Source organism: Prunus avium, chromosome 7, assembly GCF_965620075.1.
Source record: "Prunus avium chromosome 7, drPruAviu1.hap1.1, whole genome shotgun sequence".
NCBI lineage: Eukaryota > Viridiplantae > Streptophyta > Magnoliopsida > Rosales > Rosaceae > Prunus > Prunus avium.
The window spans coordinates 5,976,787-5,994,937 of NC_142290.1; the positions used below are offsets into that span (position 1 = coordinate 5,976,787).

At 37.3% G+C, this 18,151-nt stretch overlaps 1 protein-coding gene and 1 pseudogene across 1 annotated transcript; one reads left to right on the forward strand and one right to left on the reverse strand.

Moving 5' to 3' along the window:
- The first annotated feature begins 218 nt into the window (after positions 1 to 218).
- Positions 219 to 670, forward strand: LOC110763840 (SKP1-like protein 1B pseudogene; annotated as a pseudogene).
- Positions 671 to 9,321: 8,651 nt separating this feature from the next.
- Positions 9,322 to 17,189, reverse strand: LOC110763834 (crossover junction endonuclease MUS81-like). The gene is made up of 12 exons (XM_088255950.1): positions 17,021 to 17,189; positions 16,847 to 16,925; positions 16,632 to 16,718; positions 16,392 to 16,517; positions 15,637 to 15,871; positions 14,591 to 14,739; positions 13,780 to 13,837; positions 12,437 to 12,595; positions 11,420 to 11,499; positions 10,893 to 11,130; positions 10,347 to 10,433; positions 9,322 to 9,582 (listed from the first exon to the last, which is right to left on the reverse strand). The coding sequence occupies exons 1-12, from the start codon at positions 17,079 to 17,081 to the stop codon at positions 9,478 to 9,480; spliced, it is 1,464 nt and encodes a 487-aa protein (XP_088112076.1). The 5' UTR covers positions 17,082 to 17,189; the 3' UTR covers positions 9,322 to 9,477.
- Positions 17,190 to 18,151: the final 962 nt, after the last annotated feature.

The window sequence follows — 18,151 nt, forward strand, 5'->3', positions numbered from 1 at the left end:
CTTTTCCTAGTATGAGAATATTTCTTATACGAACAAGGTAAAGAAAATATCTCTCCTTTCCTACATAAACAAGGTGTTACGAGTAGGTTATACAAATTTGCCCCAACTCTTGCAACCTTTGCAACTCAAATCACTCAACCCTTCAACTTCCATAGCCAGAAAAGAAAAACTCTCCCAAGTTCTTAACTCAAAGTTTTAGTGTTACAAAGAGCAAAACAATGGCCTCCGACAAGATGAAGAAGATAACCATGAAGAGCGATGACAGTGAGATCTTCGAGGTGGAGGAGGATGTGGTCATACAGTCGCAGACCATCAAGCACATGGTGGACGATGCCTGCACTGATGTCATGATACCTTGGTGAACATGACCAACAACATCCTAGCAAAAGTGATCGAGTACTGCAGGAAGCACAGTGAAGATATTGTCGATGGCGAGAACAACTAGGACGCTGAGTTCGTGAAGGTGGACCAGAGAACTCAGTTTGACCTAATCTTGGCTGCAAACTATTTGAACACCAAGAGCCTGCTGGATTTGATCTGCCAGATTGTGGCGGACATGATCAAGGGAAAGATGCCTGAAGAGATCCGTAAAACCTTCAACATCAAGAATGACTTCACACCTGAGGAAGAAGATGATATTCGTAAGGAGAACCAGTGGGCATTTGAGTGATATATTAAAATTAATGTTGGATATTGTATAGTTAGATAGTCCCTATGTATGTTGCTTCTACTTATAATTCAACAGATTTTTTGTTTTTGTTTTTATTTTCGCTTAGGTGATTGCTTAATTAGGTCTAACCAAGATTTCTACAAGCCTCTCTTTTGTCAAATATGAAAAGGGTTTGTTTGTTAAAAATAAGACAAATAAAAGTTTACAAATACAAGAGTTATGTCTCCATTTTTGTGTGTTAATTCGAAGTTTCTTTATTCTTGATAAATTCTCAACAAATTAGATCCCTTGAAAATTAGTCATATAATTATTCAACTTCCCAAAAATGGACTCACATGAAATAATTTCCATTTATATAAAATTTAATAATTTTTTAGGAATAATATTACTAGTGCTTGATTCACAATTTGGTCGTTAAATTCAAAAAATAGCTGATATAGTACCTTAACTCCACTTTCGTTAGTACCATTGGTCCTACCATTGGCAGCCCCAGCTAAGGCTAAGTAGTAAGTACCAAATTACATTCTACTGTTTACCAAATACCAACTTTTTGTCTCACAATGTACTCTAGTTAGTAAAATTAGTGAATTGTGATTAATTATGTGACATATTCTACTAATTCTTTGACCCACAAAAAAAAAATATAGGAAGACACACATCATACCTTTTAAATTAGAGTTGAACTAACCAACATTTAAAGTAAAACTCAAAATCTCCATCTTAATATCATCATGATTGAATTTCTTATACTAGGTGAACCTCTCGACTAAAGTCCACTCATATTAATGTAAATATTAATTAATTGGGGTTGTTTTATAACTATTGATAAATATTTATTTGCAAGTTATTTTTAGGAGAGAGCCTTAAGTGTATTAATTTTGGGCTCTTTTTTTATATAGAAAAAGCGATAGCATTTTATTGATAAAACAACATAAAGTACAGAGCAACCATATTGCGAAATATGAGTACAACGTCTCTAGTGACCAAACACAAAAACAATTTGATTTGATCTGGACAGAATTATGCTCAAACATAAAAAGGCTTTAAACTCCGATTTGGCAAACAAAATCACCTGTACTCAGACTTACAATATAGATCCACCGCACAACGGCAGAAATGACAAATTCATATTGAAAAGTCGAAAAGTAAAATACCAACTTCAGCAAACTTCTAAAGAGTTTCTGAGAATTACTAGACTATACCAAAAAAGAAACAAGAAGACAGCTCCACATCCTCTCCAATAAACTAAAAAGACTGGTAGCGCCATACCATCTAAACTCATAGTACTGCACCGACTAAACCCTATCGAACACAAACTGTCAACTTTCAATTTTGCAGCTCCAAATTCATATCAGAGCCAAAACCTTGTGTGCATGGACCAAGTGACAACTTCATCATGGAAACTACGGTGATTTGTAGTGACTGCTTCAACAACACAACAAAACAAAAGAAGTTGGGTTGGCAACTACCACAACCCCTCCATTCCAGCAATAGCAAAACCAACAACACAATCAAGTAAAAGATCCAACTGCAACATAAAGCCACCAAGAACCTAACAAAAACACATAAAACAAACTAACAAATTCCAAGATCCAAAAGGATGTGGACTCCAAAAGTCTCCCCAAAAGATGAGGGAGGGAAGATTGGAGGAGGGAGAGGGAGTTAGAGAGACGAGAATGGAGAGAGAGGAGATGGGGAAAGGAGGTGAGAAGCCTGACTGCTATATAATCTCTGTGGGAGTGCTTTTCGTCCCACAAAAATATTTGATCGAAAGATTTCCCTTGCTTCTTCGCCGCCTCTTTCTCCCTACAAAATAGATCGAAATAAGAGGACCACACCCGGGGGTTGTTGGCCAAAGGCCCTTCGATGCCTAAATTAGTTTAATTGAATTGTCAAGAAACAATAGCTAAAAGGGTACGGAGATTTATGAATAATCGGGTGGCTGGAGCCGTGTGTGGTGGAGAAAGAATTATGGAGACTAGGGTTTGTGAGAAGGGGTTTCTGCAGAGTTTCAGTAAGAATTTAGACGTACCTCAACCCTTGTGCGTAGCCATCTATTTATAGGAGCCTCGGAGGCTAGGGTTTCAGAAGAATAATTCTGCAGATGGAAAGGAATTATTCTTCCCTGATTTGGCGAGATTGGCTTAATTAGGGATTTGATGGATTTGATTTAAATCAAATCCCTAATTAAGGTAGGAATCAAATCAATCCCAATTAAATCAGGTAACTCCCAATTAAATTGGGTAACTCCCAATTAAATTGAGGAACTCCCAATTAGGTCAAATAATCCCCAAATGGAAGGAAATATTTGACCTAGGGTTTTGCTAAAATTATGTTCCCACAAATGCCCCCCCAGCTTCTGCATGACGCGTGGTGGCATGTAGGAGATGTTGATTGATTGTTGGGCTGTCCAACTGTGTATGAGATTCCTTCTTGGATTTGGGCTCCCAATTAGAGTAGGCTTTTGACTGTTCTTGGAGTTGGGTTCCCAGTAGGAATGGGCTTGCGATTCCTTCTTGACTTAGGATGCCCAACTTGTATAAATGCAGGGCTTCTCTTCATTCTTCTTCACATCGCTAACTTAACTTCTCTACTTTCTAGCTTAAGAGAGATCTTGGAGAATTGTACTGCTTGTCGAAGAGAGCAGTCGTCGTGCATCCCAAGGTAAGTCGAGCACATATATTTCTTTTTCTTCGTCTTTTCTTCTTTTTTACTTCGAGAATCAGCTAGAGAAAGCCCCGCTAGTTGTCGTCGTGACAGGTGACGGCTGGCAGTGGGTGGCAGCCGTGGTGGAGCAGGTGCGCGTAAGTGGACCAACTACTGCCTACCGTCGCAGGTCTAGGCTGGAACATGCTTGGCCTCATGCGTTGTTGGCCTCGTCAGCTAGGCAAGTATCGGGAGGAAGTTGGTGGTCTGCCCCTTGCCCAGGATGTTGAGAGATGAAAGCAGAATGGTCCAGACTCTGATGATCTGCCAGCTAGGCAAGAGGAGTGTTCTGCCGGACTTCCCTAAAAAAGGAAGGCTAATGTCAAGTCTTCAAGAAATGGAGTTGCGACTTCGCGGGCGAATGATGTGTCTCCGTTGAGGAAGAAGCCAAAGCTCCATTCTACTAAGAAGACTCAAGTAGGAGCTGTTCTCTCATCATCTGCTAGGGTTAAACATTTCGCTGGTGCAAATAACAGGAAGGTTGGTGGTATGCGCAGTGCTCAAGATGTTCTACTCAAGCCTCCAGCTGACAAGCTTGGAAACCGTGATCTGCTTCGTGAAGTGGTCCGCTCTGAACTAGTTCACCTGCCTAGAAGCAAAGAGATGTTGGTATTCCTCTCTGAAGTTCGAGTCATCTACACAAATCAAGGGATGGAGATCGAACTAGGCCTAACTATCGCGATCCAGCTGTTGAGTCACGAGTAGTCGAGCGTAGAGTTGATTCAGCATCGTCGACTCCTTTGGAGGTGAGAATGGCGGCGGCTGAGAAGACGAGTGATTCATCTGTCCGGGTGAAGGATTCTTCTACAACGTTAGCAGTTGATCCCAAGGTGGACAAGTCCAGCCCTGCAGGGGATGCAGGCGTGTCTGATCTACTGAATATTAACCTTCTGTCAAGCCCGTCTACTTGCTTCAAGTTGGTTGATCATATCCATCAGGTTGGTGATCTTGACACAGTCTCAAGTGTTTTCTTGGAAAAACAAAGGGAAGCAACATTTCATCTGCTTCAAAATGGAGTAGTTTTTGCTGTTAAAACTATCTGAATCTCGTCTGTTGTTGCCCCCTCTTCTGCTACTGACTTGGTTAGTCGAAAAGATGCCTATTTCTGTCTTGAGCGTAAGAATGCTAACGTCTCCTTTAGTTATGACAAGCTTCTAGCTAGATTTGGTGCCTATAACAAGTCTGTTGAAAAGTCCAAGTTCGAAGCTACCATGAATGCGTACAAGCTGGGCTACTTGGACAGCTCAAATGGAAATGATCCCTTCTATGCCATTGGAGATGGAGACATCGAGATGCTCTGTTCTGACTTGCTCCCTGTGCAAAGTGAGCATGTTAATGCTACGAATATGGAAGGAGCTGAAGAGCAGGCGGCCAAAGAGGCGATAGCTGAAGATGATGAAGCAGAGGAGAATGCAGCAGATGAGGTAGTGCCAGACGTCGCGAATTAGGCAGGTAAATCTACTGAGAACGTGGCTGATCAGGTGGACGCCAAAGAGGCTGTAGATCAGGGATCTCCTGCTGGCATCTCGGAGTAGATGAATACTCTTTTATTTCTTTTCAGCTGTTATAGTCTATTTTCTTATTTAGAATAATTGGTCTTATCTGACCATCTTCTTTTTGTTGAACTTGGCCGGTTGGTCAGCTTGCTATGGAGATTTAATTATTTTTTCAACTTCAATTTGCATATCGACTTGTGAACGACTTGTGAACTGCTTGAGTAACCAACCACGTTCTATTATTAAATGTCGACAATGTCATTGGCCAAAATGGAAAGAGGCAAGTCCATTACAGGTGAGAATGAACGTGAAAGAACAAACCCATAGTACGAACCCCAAAAGATGTTAATCCTGAAAGTTATACTTGGGTGTTCAGAATAAAAGGGAATATACCCGATTTGTATGACACAATTTTTCTGGTAGAAACAAGGAATGTTGGGTTTCTCCATGTTTACAGATGCAATCGTGCCTTCTTATTGCACATTTATGGAGACCAACATTTTATCTTTAAGGATTATTAAATGCACGGAGCATATCGCCAGAAACAATTCCCTAAAGATGTACAAGCATAACAAATAACTGGATATAAAGCTATATAATGTGTCATGAAGTGTAATCCCCTAAACAAAATCCCTGAATGATTGAAATTGCATGAAGCAAGTCTCTAAAGGATATGTGTCTGAAGCACAAATTTTGTACTCAATACTAATATGTATAAATTGCCTTAGTGAGTACATTAATTATGATATGGTTGCAACGCATTACAACTCCTGAAGAGTTGATAATTGATTAAAACTCTTGAAGAGTTTAAAAAAATATTTGTCTCGGCCTGAAGATCGAGCATTATGCCAACAAGATTCTTACTTATACTAAGAAAGTATTGAAGCATTTTTATGTAGGTTACCTATTGGACACTTAAATGATTTTGCGGAAGTATACTGGATCGGACATTGTATTTTCCAAATAGAGCTCAGCTCCATCACCACCACTTTGGGATGATGTGAGGCATATTTAATGTTATCTCCGCATAACACAATATACTGGCATATTCTTTTCAAGTGAATGTACAAATAGCCCATATTTTGTTGGACATGCAGACTCTAGAAATTTCTATGATTTACGTAGAGATAGCTCACTAGAAATTTCTATGATTTACATAGAGATAGCTCACTGGAAATATATTTACATCCTCCACTCACTCCTTAAGATTTTCCCTCCAGAAAGATAGTCATGAAGATATCAGGGGAAGATATTCATCAGGGGGAGCATCATTTGTTTTCTACCTCACTGGGTTTTCTTCAAGCAAGATTTTAATGAAGCAATCGACATATCATTTGTGGTATCCAAGGGAGAGTGTTGTAAAGTCAAGAATGGAGCCCAAAATGGTAGAGCCCACTACCTAATTGATTGAAGAATAATGATGAAGCTTGTCTGCCATCATTCCTTGAGAGCCAACCACACATCCACGGGAAGCTATCAACTTTGCCTATAAAAAAGGCTTCATCTTCCCTTGCGTGACACACACCATCTGAGAAGAAATGAGAGCCCAGGCAGAGAGGAAAGAAAGAAAGAAGAGAAGGAAGAAAGAGGGTGAGTGAGTGGAGAGAACAAGAGAGCAGAGAGAAATTCTCCAAGAGAGAAAAATCAATGAGCCACATATATTGTAAACACTAAAGTTGTAGCCCTATTATTTTACGTAGTGGAAAAGTTACTGCAGCTACTTTCCGAGGACGTAGGCATGGCCGAACCTCGTTAAATGTTGTGTCTCATCTACTTTACGTGCAACTCAATATTCTAGCATATCCCGTTTATTTTACAACAAATATCTATTTTTTCAGTTTTTTTCTAACAACTCTCAAGTTCTCAAATTTTTAAGATTTGAAAACAGTTTTCAAGTTGCATACCAAACAAGTTTTTGAATCTTAAAAATAGATTTAAGAACTCCTTGTTTTTAAGAAAAATCAAAGTTTTTTAGTTCCCTATTTGAATAGGATACCAAACGCCCCCTTAGCATCCTTACTTGCCTAGGAAACTACTAAAGCATAACAGGAAAATTCTCAAGGAAAAATTGTTGCTTCCATGTCACTTTTTTTCCTTACAAAACATGGGTGAAGTTGTGGAAAAATGCAAACCAAAAAGAAAACATGAGAATCAAAATAATAACAAGTTCCAAATTAAAAGAAACACATTTTTGTTTCGTCCTATGACAAAATTATTGCTAATTGCTCAAAATGAGAAGCAAAAATATTCTAATAAAGACGTTCCATTGCAAAAATATTCCAGTTATAATTTGTAGGGGGACTTTTTCTTCTGGCAGTTACAAATGGGCTGGGCCGCCATAAGGAGCGAACTGATGAAATTATCCCCCTATGTCTGAGTTCGAAGATCAAGCCCCAAGAATGTCTCGAAAGGGTAGTGAAGCCTTAGGAAACTCCTTGGTTACCTTCACCAACGAAAATAACAACAACTTACAGAGAAAGAGCTGTGAGTTCCTATGAGAGACAGGGGTTCTAAGGGAAAGAGGAAGGGATTCTAAGAAGGTTTGATGAAGAGGGAGAAAGATGGGGAAGAATGATGGGTGGCTTAAGTAATTTCCAGCAGCTTGACAGAGGCTCTATTTAAATGCTATAACAGCCTGCCAGAAAGGGGGAAAATGAGGGAGAAGGGTGACTAGAGCACGAATTTGCTGAGTTTTGCAGGTGAGAGAGGAAGCTTGCCCTCTAGATGTGGATGATGTTTGCTCGGTTGAAGAGGCCTCATTTTATAGTCGCTGGAAGCTGTCCTTTCCCAAGAAACCCTAATGGTTCCTATCCAATTTTGGCCAAGCTTTTTCCCTCCTTTCTCCTCCTATCTTATTCTGGCAAAATCTTCTCTGCTCAATCCCACAAAATCAGGGATTTTTTGGGAGCTCAATGCTCTTCTCGCGGCTTCCACAGTGGAGAACTTCTTATTTCCAACCATTTCCTTTGCCCCTTTGTTTCCTTCTTCCATAGCTAGATCTAATAAGGGAGAGAAATGGGTATGCATGCTGGTTCAAAGGGTGGTTCCTCTCTTGGCAGTCTGCGCGCCAACATCCCTTGGTCCTTTGGATGTTTTTGCTGGAAACTTGTTCCTTCCCATGTGCTGAAGCCTCCTAGCAGCTCTGCGCATGTGGTCCTCCAAGCTCCCTTAGTGGCTTTTGTTCTTTAGCCAAGTGCTGGGGCTTTTGCAGATCTTTATTTTAGTTATTTGGGCCTTCCAAGACAATAAGTTGGTTTATCAAATAAATGGGCCAACTTCACCTAGTGTTGGGCTATTTTGTTGAGGTGAGGGGCTGATTTTTCTAGGATATTGGGCTATTTTCTTTCTCTCTTGTGCTTAACCACGTTTGGGCCTAAAAAATGGGCTTGAGTCCCGTGGCTCCCAAGCAACCCGAGACCTCCATTTCTCGGCCCATCAATGGGCCTCATGACAACTTATTACCATCCATACCACAACCCACTCAAGCAAGCCCCGGGCATTTGAGTGGCTTGGGCCCACTTACGCTTGTAGTGTGTTTGGGTGTGAAATAATAATTTCCCGCTTAGCATGACATGTCGCTTGGCATGCTTCAATTTTATCGTCCTTGAAGAGGGACACGATGTTTAATTAGCGTGGGCTTGTCAAGCCGATGTATTTTATTACCTTATCTTAGCATGACAAATTATTTACTTGGCATGGCACGTGAACTGTGGCTTGCGTATGGCTGGCTTTTGTGTGCTCCAAATTGGGTATTTTCTTAATATGGTGTCGTATTGGGCCGGGAATTTATTTGGGCTCAACCCTGGATTTTTTGGGCCTCAACATAATTCAACTATTTTTTAAAAAAAATAAATTTTTTTGTTAGGTGATTGCTTAAATGTAACCAAGATTTTTTCAAAACCTCTTTTGTCAAATATTTCTATCTAATGATACAAAGGTTCTTTGTTCTCGATACATTCTTAACAAATTACAACTCTTGAAAATTAATCGTAGAATAACTAACTGGACTCACCCAAAATCATTTGCATTCATACAATGGCCAATTTATTATTTTTACATTCAACATGTTAGCTTTTTTATATAATTTTTTTTAAGAACCTTTAAAAGGCCATACAAACCTTCACGGAAAAACCCATCACACCCAAAATTTCCTTTCGCCATTATGTAATTGTTGGGCTAAAGGGTTTTATAGGAGTCCCATTCTTTGAGAACCCAGTAAGGTCACACAGTCGGCACATCGTGGTTGTCTGCGACGAGTCTAGAATATCCTTGACCATCTTCTGCGCTTGTCTGTGGACGAGTCTAGAATATCCTTGACCATCTTCTGCGCCGTGTGAAGGCCATCGGTGGAGACCTGGATGGTGGACTGAATGGTATTTTACCATTCCGAATTGTAATTTTGGATGGCGAATTAATTCAATTCACAAAATAATTCAGGAGCTCATGACAAAGACAAAGGTGAAATGACATTCAGCAGTATTGTACAGATCAGAAAGCTACATTCATAACAATAACTGTGCTATCTTATTTACAGTGCAAGATTTGCAGATTACAAGAGCAATAATCCAACAATGTATTTCACAATGGGGGAGAGATGAGCAATAATCAATTGCCCCAAACCAAGTGAAAAATATTTTTACTAGCACCTGCATTGACAACATTGTTGCTCTGTGTTCTAAGCATCTCCTCTTGTGCAGCCACGTCACCCTCCTATTTAAATAAAATTATTAAATTTGAACGAATACAACGAAGAGGGAAAAAAAACCCAGCATACAGCATAAATGAATTAAACAAATATAAAGGAAATGATAGAAGAAGATTAGATTGTGAAATAAATAGATCAATGAAATTAGGTAAACTCTTTAAGAAAAGAAAAAAAAAACCACTATTGAAGTCATATGACATTTATGACTTCAATAGAAAAGCTTAAGGATGATCTTCACCAAACTAGTCTACCAATTATAATTTCAAACACTAGACAAAACATAATGGACTGTATAAGTTTCTATGTGATTTCAAAATTCTCCAAACAAATCATTTTATCTTTAACCACTTTCAAGAGAACATCTTCTTTAGAATCATCAGTGCAAGGATTTCCTTTATTAAATGATATGCAATACAACCTCGGTGTGGCACTCAACAAGATTGAACAATAAAAACAGGCAATTCTATTTGCATCCCCATTTCATCACTCCACAAATTTCATAATTCCCATTTTGTCCTTTTCCACCCTTTCCCTCCTTCCCCTATGGCCATGACACTGCCAGTGCTGATTTGATTATTTTTAAGTTTAAAAGGAATAATAAAATATTGAAAATTAATGAAGGTGAAATGGAAAACTTCTCGGAAATGTTTCATGCAGGGAGAGGTGATGCGCGGAAAAAGCGTTGCAAATAAAATCACCCTATGTGGCACACTTCGGTGAAACAGATGGTAACTATCGCATTTCAAATTCCAAGGGAGTGAGTACTTACAAGTAGAGAGTAGGCACGGGCAAGAGATAAAAGCGTCGGGTACAAATCCAGAACAGCTAAGGCAACTTCCTCAGTTACCTGGGGGACCTGCATTCAAAATTCAAGATGCATGTCTTGCTCACCACTTCATCACTACAAATATCCTACTTCTAGACCAAGCGAGAACCAAACTGTATCATAAATGTTGATTCAAACAGCTATGGAGTAATTTACCCAGTTCTTCATCAAAGGGCATACACGATATTTTTAATGGAGTGTTTATGCTAAAAAAAGTACAAGCAGAAGGGTGCAGTGCACCAGGGACAAGAAAACATCCAGAAGAATCCAAGACAGGAGAATTTTTTACATAACTTGATAAAAATGCATCTCTTACTTTGATTTTTTCTACATATAAATCTAAAAAGGAAATAATGTAGGAACACAGAATTTAATGTTTTCCATTGTTTTTATACATGAATGAATCCATAGTCTGTTATATTAAGGGATCAGAGCCAACATCTGTCAAATAAGGGAATGATATTCCTTTCTGTCAGAAACAGTAAATACCTGCATGAGCTGAATGGCAAATACATCGCTGACTGTCATTTTATCCAGTTCTTCACACCTTTTGATAAATTCATCAAAAGGGGGGCAAATCCCGGCATGTCTATGTTGTTCCTCAGAATACTCTGATTTGTAGTATTGAGTTATTGCTTGAGTAAGATAAACATACTTCTTCAGTGTATCAGCCAAGCCAATGGTTCTCTGAACATCAAATCCCTCCAAAATTTCAGTTGTGAAACAGCTGCACAAGATGACAATTATAACTGATGAAGCGAAATACTAATAGTTACCTTTTGCAATCATTAGGACATCTATAAAAGGATTATTATATGATCCTAAGTGCAGCTCATGATTGAAAAACAAAAAACAATTATATCTTGCTTAAATCTTTAGTTTTTCATAACAAGATACCTTTTAACCAAAGCCAGAGGTTTACTTTCCTAGTTTAAACATGATGACTCACACTAAATGAATATCTATAGTCATGCAGCAGGAAATGGAGCAATTAAGAATATTACAGAAATGCTTACGCTGTTTTAATGCTTTCTGCAGCTTCAGAACAATTTGGATCGCCTTCCAGAAGATATATCAGTTTCTTAAGTCCACACCTCTAACATATGCAATAGAAAGACCAAACATATCAGAATAACGTAAAAATAATATAATTTCACAGTAAATCCAACATTACATGAAAGTTAAACCATCAAATGCATGTAAAACACACATTAGAAGTAAACAAATTTCTCTAGTAAATATTGTAGCCAAAAGAGCCCAACATAAATAGACAAAAGAAAATAAATAATAAACAAAGACAAACCAATCATTGTTGTAGTCATGACTAATAGTCATTCACAACACTTGAATGTAGTGCATCATAGTATCCTTGCCCGAACATAAAGTCAGGATGATATTCTATCTTCATTCAAGTACTGTTGTCCACATGCAGACAAAAATCTGATGTCATCAACATGCATGCATGTTTTCTCCACACATAATTTTGATTCATCTACTTTCAATAAGCAAACAAATGTTTATCTTCAATACCTACCAGTGAGTCTACATAGACTGGGAAAATAAGAGTTTAGATGGTCATCAAGAATACCAGAAGTGCATCTGGCCAAAAACAAACAGGCACCAAGGTATTTGCCTAGGGACATGTATACACTATACAGTATATATATTGTTACCTTTCAAGTTCATCATCCTTGACATGAGCACAGAAAAATGTTACAAATCCTCAATGGGAATATGTATTCAGTCTTTCTTCTAAAAACAAATTCTGCTTTCAGCCTTCTATTTTGATATTCTCTCCTTTTCATTTTCTAACTAAAGTTGGTTATTTAACATTTTCCAACTAAGATGCAGTAAATGCAAATAGATATTAAAAGGTGAAGGTAAAGTGCAAGAAACCCAAGTTGTGCAGTACTAAGATGTAAAAAAACAGCTTAGTTATGCTGCAACATCTGTAAAACAACATGCATGCAATATATAAACTTCACACATCAAATAAAGACAAAACCTTGAGTCTTTTCATTAAGAGCCAGTACCAGAAGTCTCAGTTTCTGATCCCTGTAACGGTTGTCTCTGATTGAACAACGTAAATCATCAACTTTCTTCCTCTCAACAATAAAATCAAGTACATATTCGTTCTCAAGATGTTTATGACGAGCTATCCAGATTCCATCTCCAACTGGTAACCTCCTAACCTGTAGAAGAGTCAATTTGTTAACTCCAACAAGTGGAAAGAAGATTTGTAACAAGAACAAAGACAATAAAGTTTAGTAAGCCACAATTGTTTACATTGTGAAACAACAACTGGAAAATTCACTGTTCTAAAAAATCTCAAAAATCATCTTACGATGCCATGTGGATTAACAATCAATAATATGAGATTTGAAGTAAAAAACACACATGAGGAAAACTAAAACAAACCAAAATATTTTTAACAACAAGAATGAAGGTTCCAGAGCCAAATACTTGCAAGTTCTCAAAGTTATAACTGAAAACTAGCCAATTTGAGTTCGGGTTTTAACAATGGAATTATTTACAAAATGGTAAAAACAAGTAGAATGGATTAGAAGTATGACTTTGTCATCATAAGTAGAAAGAGACCAATGTTAAAGTCAATAAAAAATGTGGATTTTAATTATAGGACTCAAAGCAACTGGAGAGATTTTGCAAATCCCAGGCAAGAATAGGACCACTGAGGAGACATGCGGCCTTCTTAAACTACTAAGATGTCCCAGTGAGGTGAAAGTGAAACTGACTAGCTGAAGCCCTACTTATCCAAGTATGAATGGGTCAACTCAGTTGAGTCCTTCATACAGGGGAAACCAAAATCCCATGGTAGGTTTCTTGCTTTATAGAGGATAGGGAAAAGGCCAAAATAAGCCCTGGTTACAATGTCTTAGGTTCTCAAAAATGCGTACGCTAAATTCACGGTAACGTTTTTATGTAACACAGCATTGATGTGTGAACAAACCGAAAAGGTAACAAGCAAAACAAAGATGAATGCATAAAAATAACACACTTGCAATAATATTACTGACAATTCCACAGGTATATACTTTTCAGAAAAAGGCTATTATCTTAGCTTCACAGAATTCACTGTGCCATTACATAAAAAACTAGCTCATAACTGAAGAGGGATACATGAAAAGATTCCTCATTGTATTTAAAAGTTTCAGCTGACTCAATCATGAAGTAGCAAAATATGTCAACGCTATACAAACACACAAAAAGTAACAAAAAGCAAAACCAAAAGTTGTCATGTTTTGCGAAACCGATACAAAGTAAAACATATAAAAAGGATACTCGACGGTACAAATTCTAATTAATGTTCAAATAAAGTATTAGAAGAACTAGCACATGAACAACTTCGAGAACTGACCTCTATTTTGATTTTGAATTGAGTACGAACATTCTCAATTATTCTCCCAGGCCGTGATCTAAACACAATATATACAAAATTAATCACAGTTTTATGAACACTAGCAAACCAATGGGCAAAGAATAGGAGTAAACACTGGTATTGAACATAGTACAAATGCAAGTATCCAACATGAAGAGTACATACAAGGGAGACCAGTTACAACACGACACAGAAATGATGACATGACAAATCTAAAAAATTCAGGAAATGGACACAGGGAAAGGTGCTCTCACTCACAACCGCCCCTCTCTCTTCTCTCTCGTTGATCTCCCCCCCTTTGAGCAATTGAGGTGGTGGGACTAGGTTTGGGGAAGGTCGCAGGGGAGAGGGTGGGAAGAGGGCTGGGGGATGATCTGAGGAGATGATTGGGGAAGAATTTTGTTTTAATTCTGCTCAACTTTCATCTTCTCTTACCATTTGTTTTTGTGTTTCTTTTGTTTTCATAAAATGGCCACAGAAAAAGCCCAAACGAGTTCTTTGGTTTATTCCTCATCCGTGTTTTATGTTTCATGTTTTCCCTGTAGAGCCTATGTAGGGAAGTATAAATACATTGAACAAAGGCAACCAAGGTTTCTCCCAGTCTTTGATTCTTCTCTTTTTATTCGTAAATTCTTTAAATTAATTTGATAAAGTATTGCTCTGTCTTTCATTTTGAAATAATTATCACTTAACCACAAAACTCTTTGATGTCAAGAAAGAAAACCTAGTATATTTCACTAGCTTCAACATGAAAAGAAATATGGCAGAAGAAAAATCATAAGTGACTGACCCCCGAGTGGCAAATTGCTCTCGATCATCCAAAATCAAGATCACTTCATATGCATCTTCAAATCTCTCCCCAAAGCTTAGAGGCGGCAAGGAAAAGACATTCGAACTTGCTTTGAAACCATCTGATCTAGACTTTGGCACATGATGACTCTAAGAAAAATCAACAAGTCAATGAGCAACATATAACAGTATACTCATCTTTGTTCAACACTACTGGAAAAGGTGACTTTCAAATCTAATAAAGAAGTGCTAAGAGTTTCCGACTTCAGTGTTGCAGATCTACAACTAAAATTAGCATGTGACTAAGTACGATTTTTAGTAAAACTCTGTATGGAGTTTTGACACTTTCAATTTGACATGATATTTTCAGATAGATAACAATTTAAAAGAAGGCATCAAACTTAGCAACAAGGATCCAAAGAATCTAAGCCCCATATACGATTCATGGTTCTGCCCTATAGGTAGATTTTGGAAGAAGCGCTGAGGAAGCCTCAACTGAAATTTCACCAAAAAACAAAAAAACAAAAAAACAAATGTAGGCGTTCAAATAAAATAAATTTTTTTCTGGGTTTACAATTGGAAAACAAGATTTGGATTCTACTCCACTTAAAATACTGAGCAGTCAATTTTTGTGCATAAGAAAAGCCAAAAAAAAAAAAAACAACTTCCTCTGTTCAAATATTCCCAGGAATCATTTCCAAACTAACTTCATTCATCTCAAAATAAATTTAACACATTTCTTATCGACATTTTAGCAAATAAATCTACTTAAAAACTCCCCTTTGATGTTCAAAGGATGGGAAGAAATAGGGGGAAAGTAAGTGGGTCCACATCCCATGACATGACAGGATATTATGGACAAAGAAAGCCCAAATCAGAGGGAAGGTCTAAACTGAACTGAGCAACCAAGACCAAACGCTTTAATTAAAAGTTTAATCTTGGAAAGGAGGGTGTTCAGCAATTATAATAAATCAATGAAGATTGAAACTGAATATTATTCCTAGTCCACAAGTCAAGATAAAATTATAAAGCTAGTTAGACACATACCTTCTCAATGTACAGCTGTGGAATATCAAATGATTTCTTCTTCCTACTCACAGTAGTGGATAACAATATTATTTCTGTGGCTGAGTCAGGATGAGCAAGCTCCTGATGTGAAATATTGTCCACATCCAGAACAGAAAGCACTTTGGCATTAGCAGTTTTTTCAATGGGGTTTTCCATACCAGACCTCATGAGACATTCACGTGCAGCTTCCTGACCTTCTTGACTAAGCATGTACCTGCAGTTTCTACATACATTACCATCTGCTAATAGCAAAAATTCAATCAAACCGCAACTTGAAAACTTCCAGGTCTATGTTTATAAGAACTGCTCGCCATAATACATCATCATTTGCTTAAGCCTGTAATCAACTCAAATATCAATTACCTAAAAAGAAAATATTAGCCCATTGCCGGTTGACAAGACCTGCTTCTATTAAATGGAAAAGAATTAAGTATTGCAACAAAGATTCTAATAAATTTCACATGATAGTTATCTGTAAATCATCATTCATGTGAAGCAGATCTTTCCTACTATATACTTTTTGGTTGTGAATGATTTTGTAAGTAATTCATTTTTCATAAAGACAATGTAGTTTATTTTTCCTTGTTCTGCGTAAATTTGTGAAGGTCATAAGGTGAGAGCTCTAGTCATTCAAATTTCCAAGTACAGAAGCAGAAAAACGATATAAGATAATTATAAAATTCCTAGACAGCATAACAAAACAAGAGAAAGAAATGTAGAAACAAAATAAATACTTTGCTGGGCAACTTGATTTGATAACCAGTCCCTTGGTTACCAATGTCTTCATGCAGGACCATCCACTATACCACTCCCTTGCAGAACTCCCAAAGCGTCCAGCTTTTCCCTTTCCCTTCTCTGGCCTAAAAGAGCAGAGAAACGCAGTCTCAAAACATCACATACATTCAAATTAAACCCAAATAAATAAATAAATAAATAAAAGATAATTACAGAACTAATATCATAAATTAACATACATAATTGGCACACGAGAAAGCCCACTTGCTTCAGCTGCATCGATAAGCTCCTGTTTACGCATAAATTCATTCCCATTTCCAATTCCCCTGATGATAACTTAACATCAGAAAAATCCAATTTCACATAAAATAAAAAAATGTGACAAAGAAAATTCAACCACAGCTGTGTGAGAGTGCACTGCAGTGCATATTAGCTAAAGAAAATTCCAGTTTACCTGTAAAGTGTAATCAACAATGCATATCCTACAGAATTCTTCTGAGGAACATAGCGTCTGCTTCCTTTGGTTCTCTTATCTAAAACAAAATGCATATTTGACAACAAAACTAATGAATTTGACACGGAGATCATATAAACAGAGAATGTAAAGCCAACGAAGAATGAAACGCACAGTTTTTAGACAAGTCTTCTGGTTCAGAGCTGCCTGAACCGGTCTCGGAAAACCCTTGCATAAGGCGCGAAAATCAACTTCACTACCACGTCGCTTGGAACGCCTTCGGAAAATATTGTTGAGCGATGAAGAAGAGGGTGAGAAAGTTGGGGGGAAGCCTTAACGGGCCAGCGGAATTAAGTAGGCGTTTTCGGCCCAATGTAGGAATTAGGGGAAATTTTTTTTACACCATACCCAACTTCTGTCTCTAGACACCCTTTTTCATTTTCTTTTTTCTTTCAATAAAATGGCACTCATGCTGTGAACTATTTGGTTGGATCATACTTCTAGTGGGAAAGTTGCGTCATAAGTGCTTTTGATGGGTGTTCTTTTACCATAGCACCACATGTCATTTAAACTTGACTTTTCTTGTTTTTATCTTTAAAAATTCACACAAAATTATTTCCAAAAATCATAAAAATACAATTTGCTATAAAGCTTATTACAACATTATCTTCGATTATGAATCAAATTTTGATTTAGGAAAACTAAAAACTAAAAATTGGAAGTAGAGTTCTAGGGAATAAGGCTAATGATTCAATTTAGTATTATAATTAGTATAAAAACAAAATTGAGTTTGAGTTATTAACGTATTTATTACGAATTTGGGAGATTAAAGCATGAAGAAAAAAATGAAAGAGAATGACACGTGACAGCAACATAACAATGCATCATTAGTGTTTCTAACAAGTAGCAATGTCATTCTCTAGTAGTGCCACGTGTCACTAAAACTTCATCTCTTTTTATCTTAAAAAAATTTAGTAGTTACGTAATAAAATTCTAATAAGTTTATCTTAAAAAAATTCACTAGACAAGGATATTTTTTGTTCACAAAAAAGGTTTTGCATCGACATTTTTGGTTCCTAATATACTAAAGGGCTTTTCATTAATGCAGTGTACACAAAAAGTGCCAATAAAAATAATATATTTGTGGACACCATTACCTCTGTCCTTTTTTATTTTTTTTTAGTAGTAATGTACATATGTTTCATTACAAGGGAAAAATAGCTGAAGAAAAACTTAATTATTTTCAAATTAAGTGGAGCGTAATCTTGATTTCGAACTTTGAAGATGTAACCATGCATTCGCCAA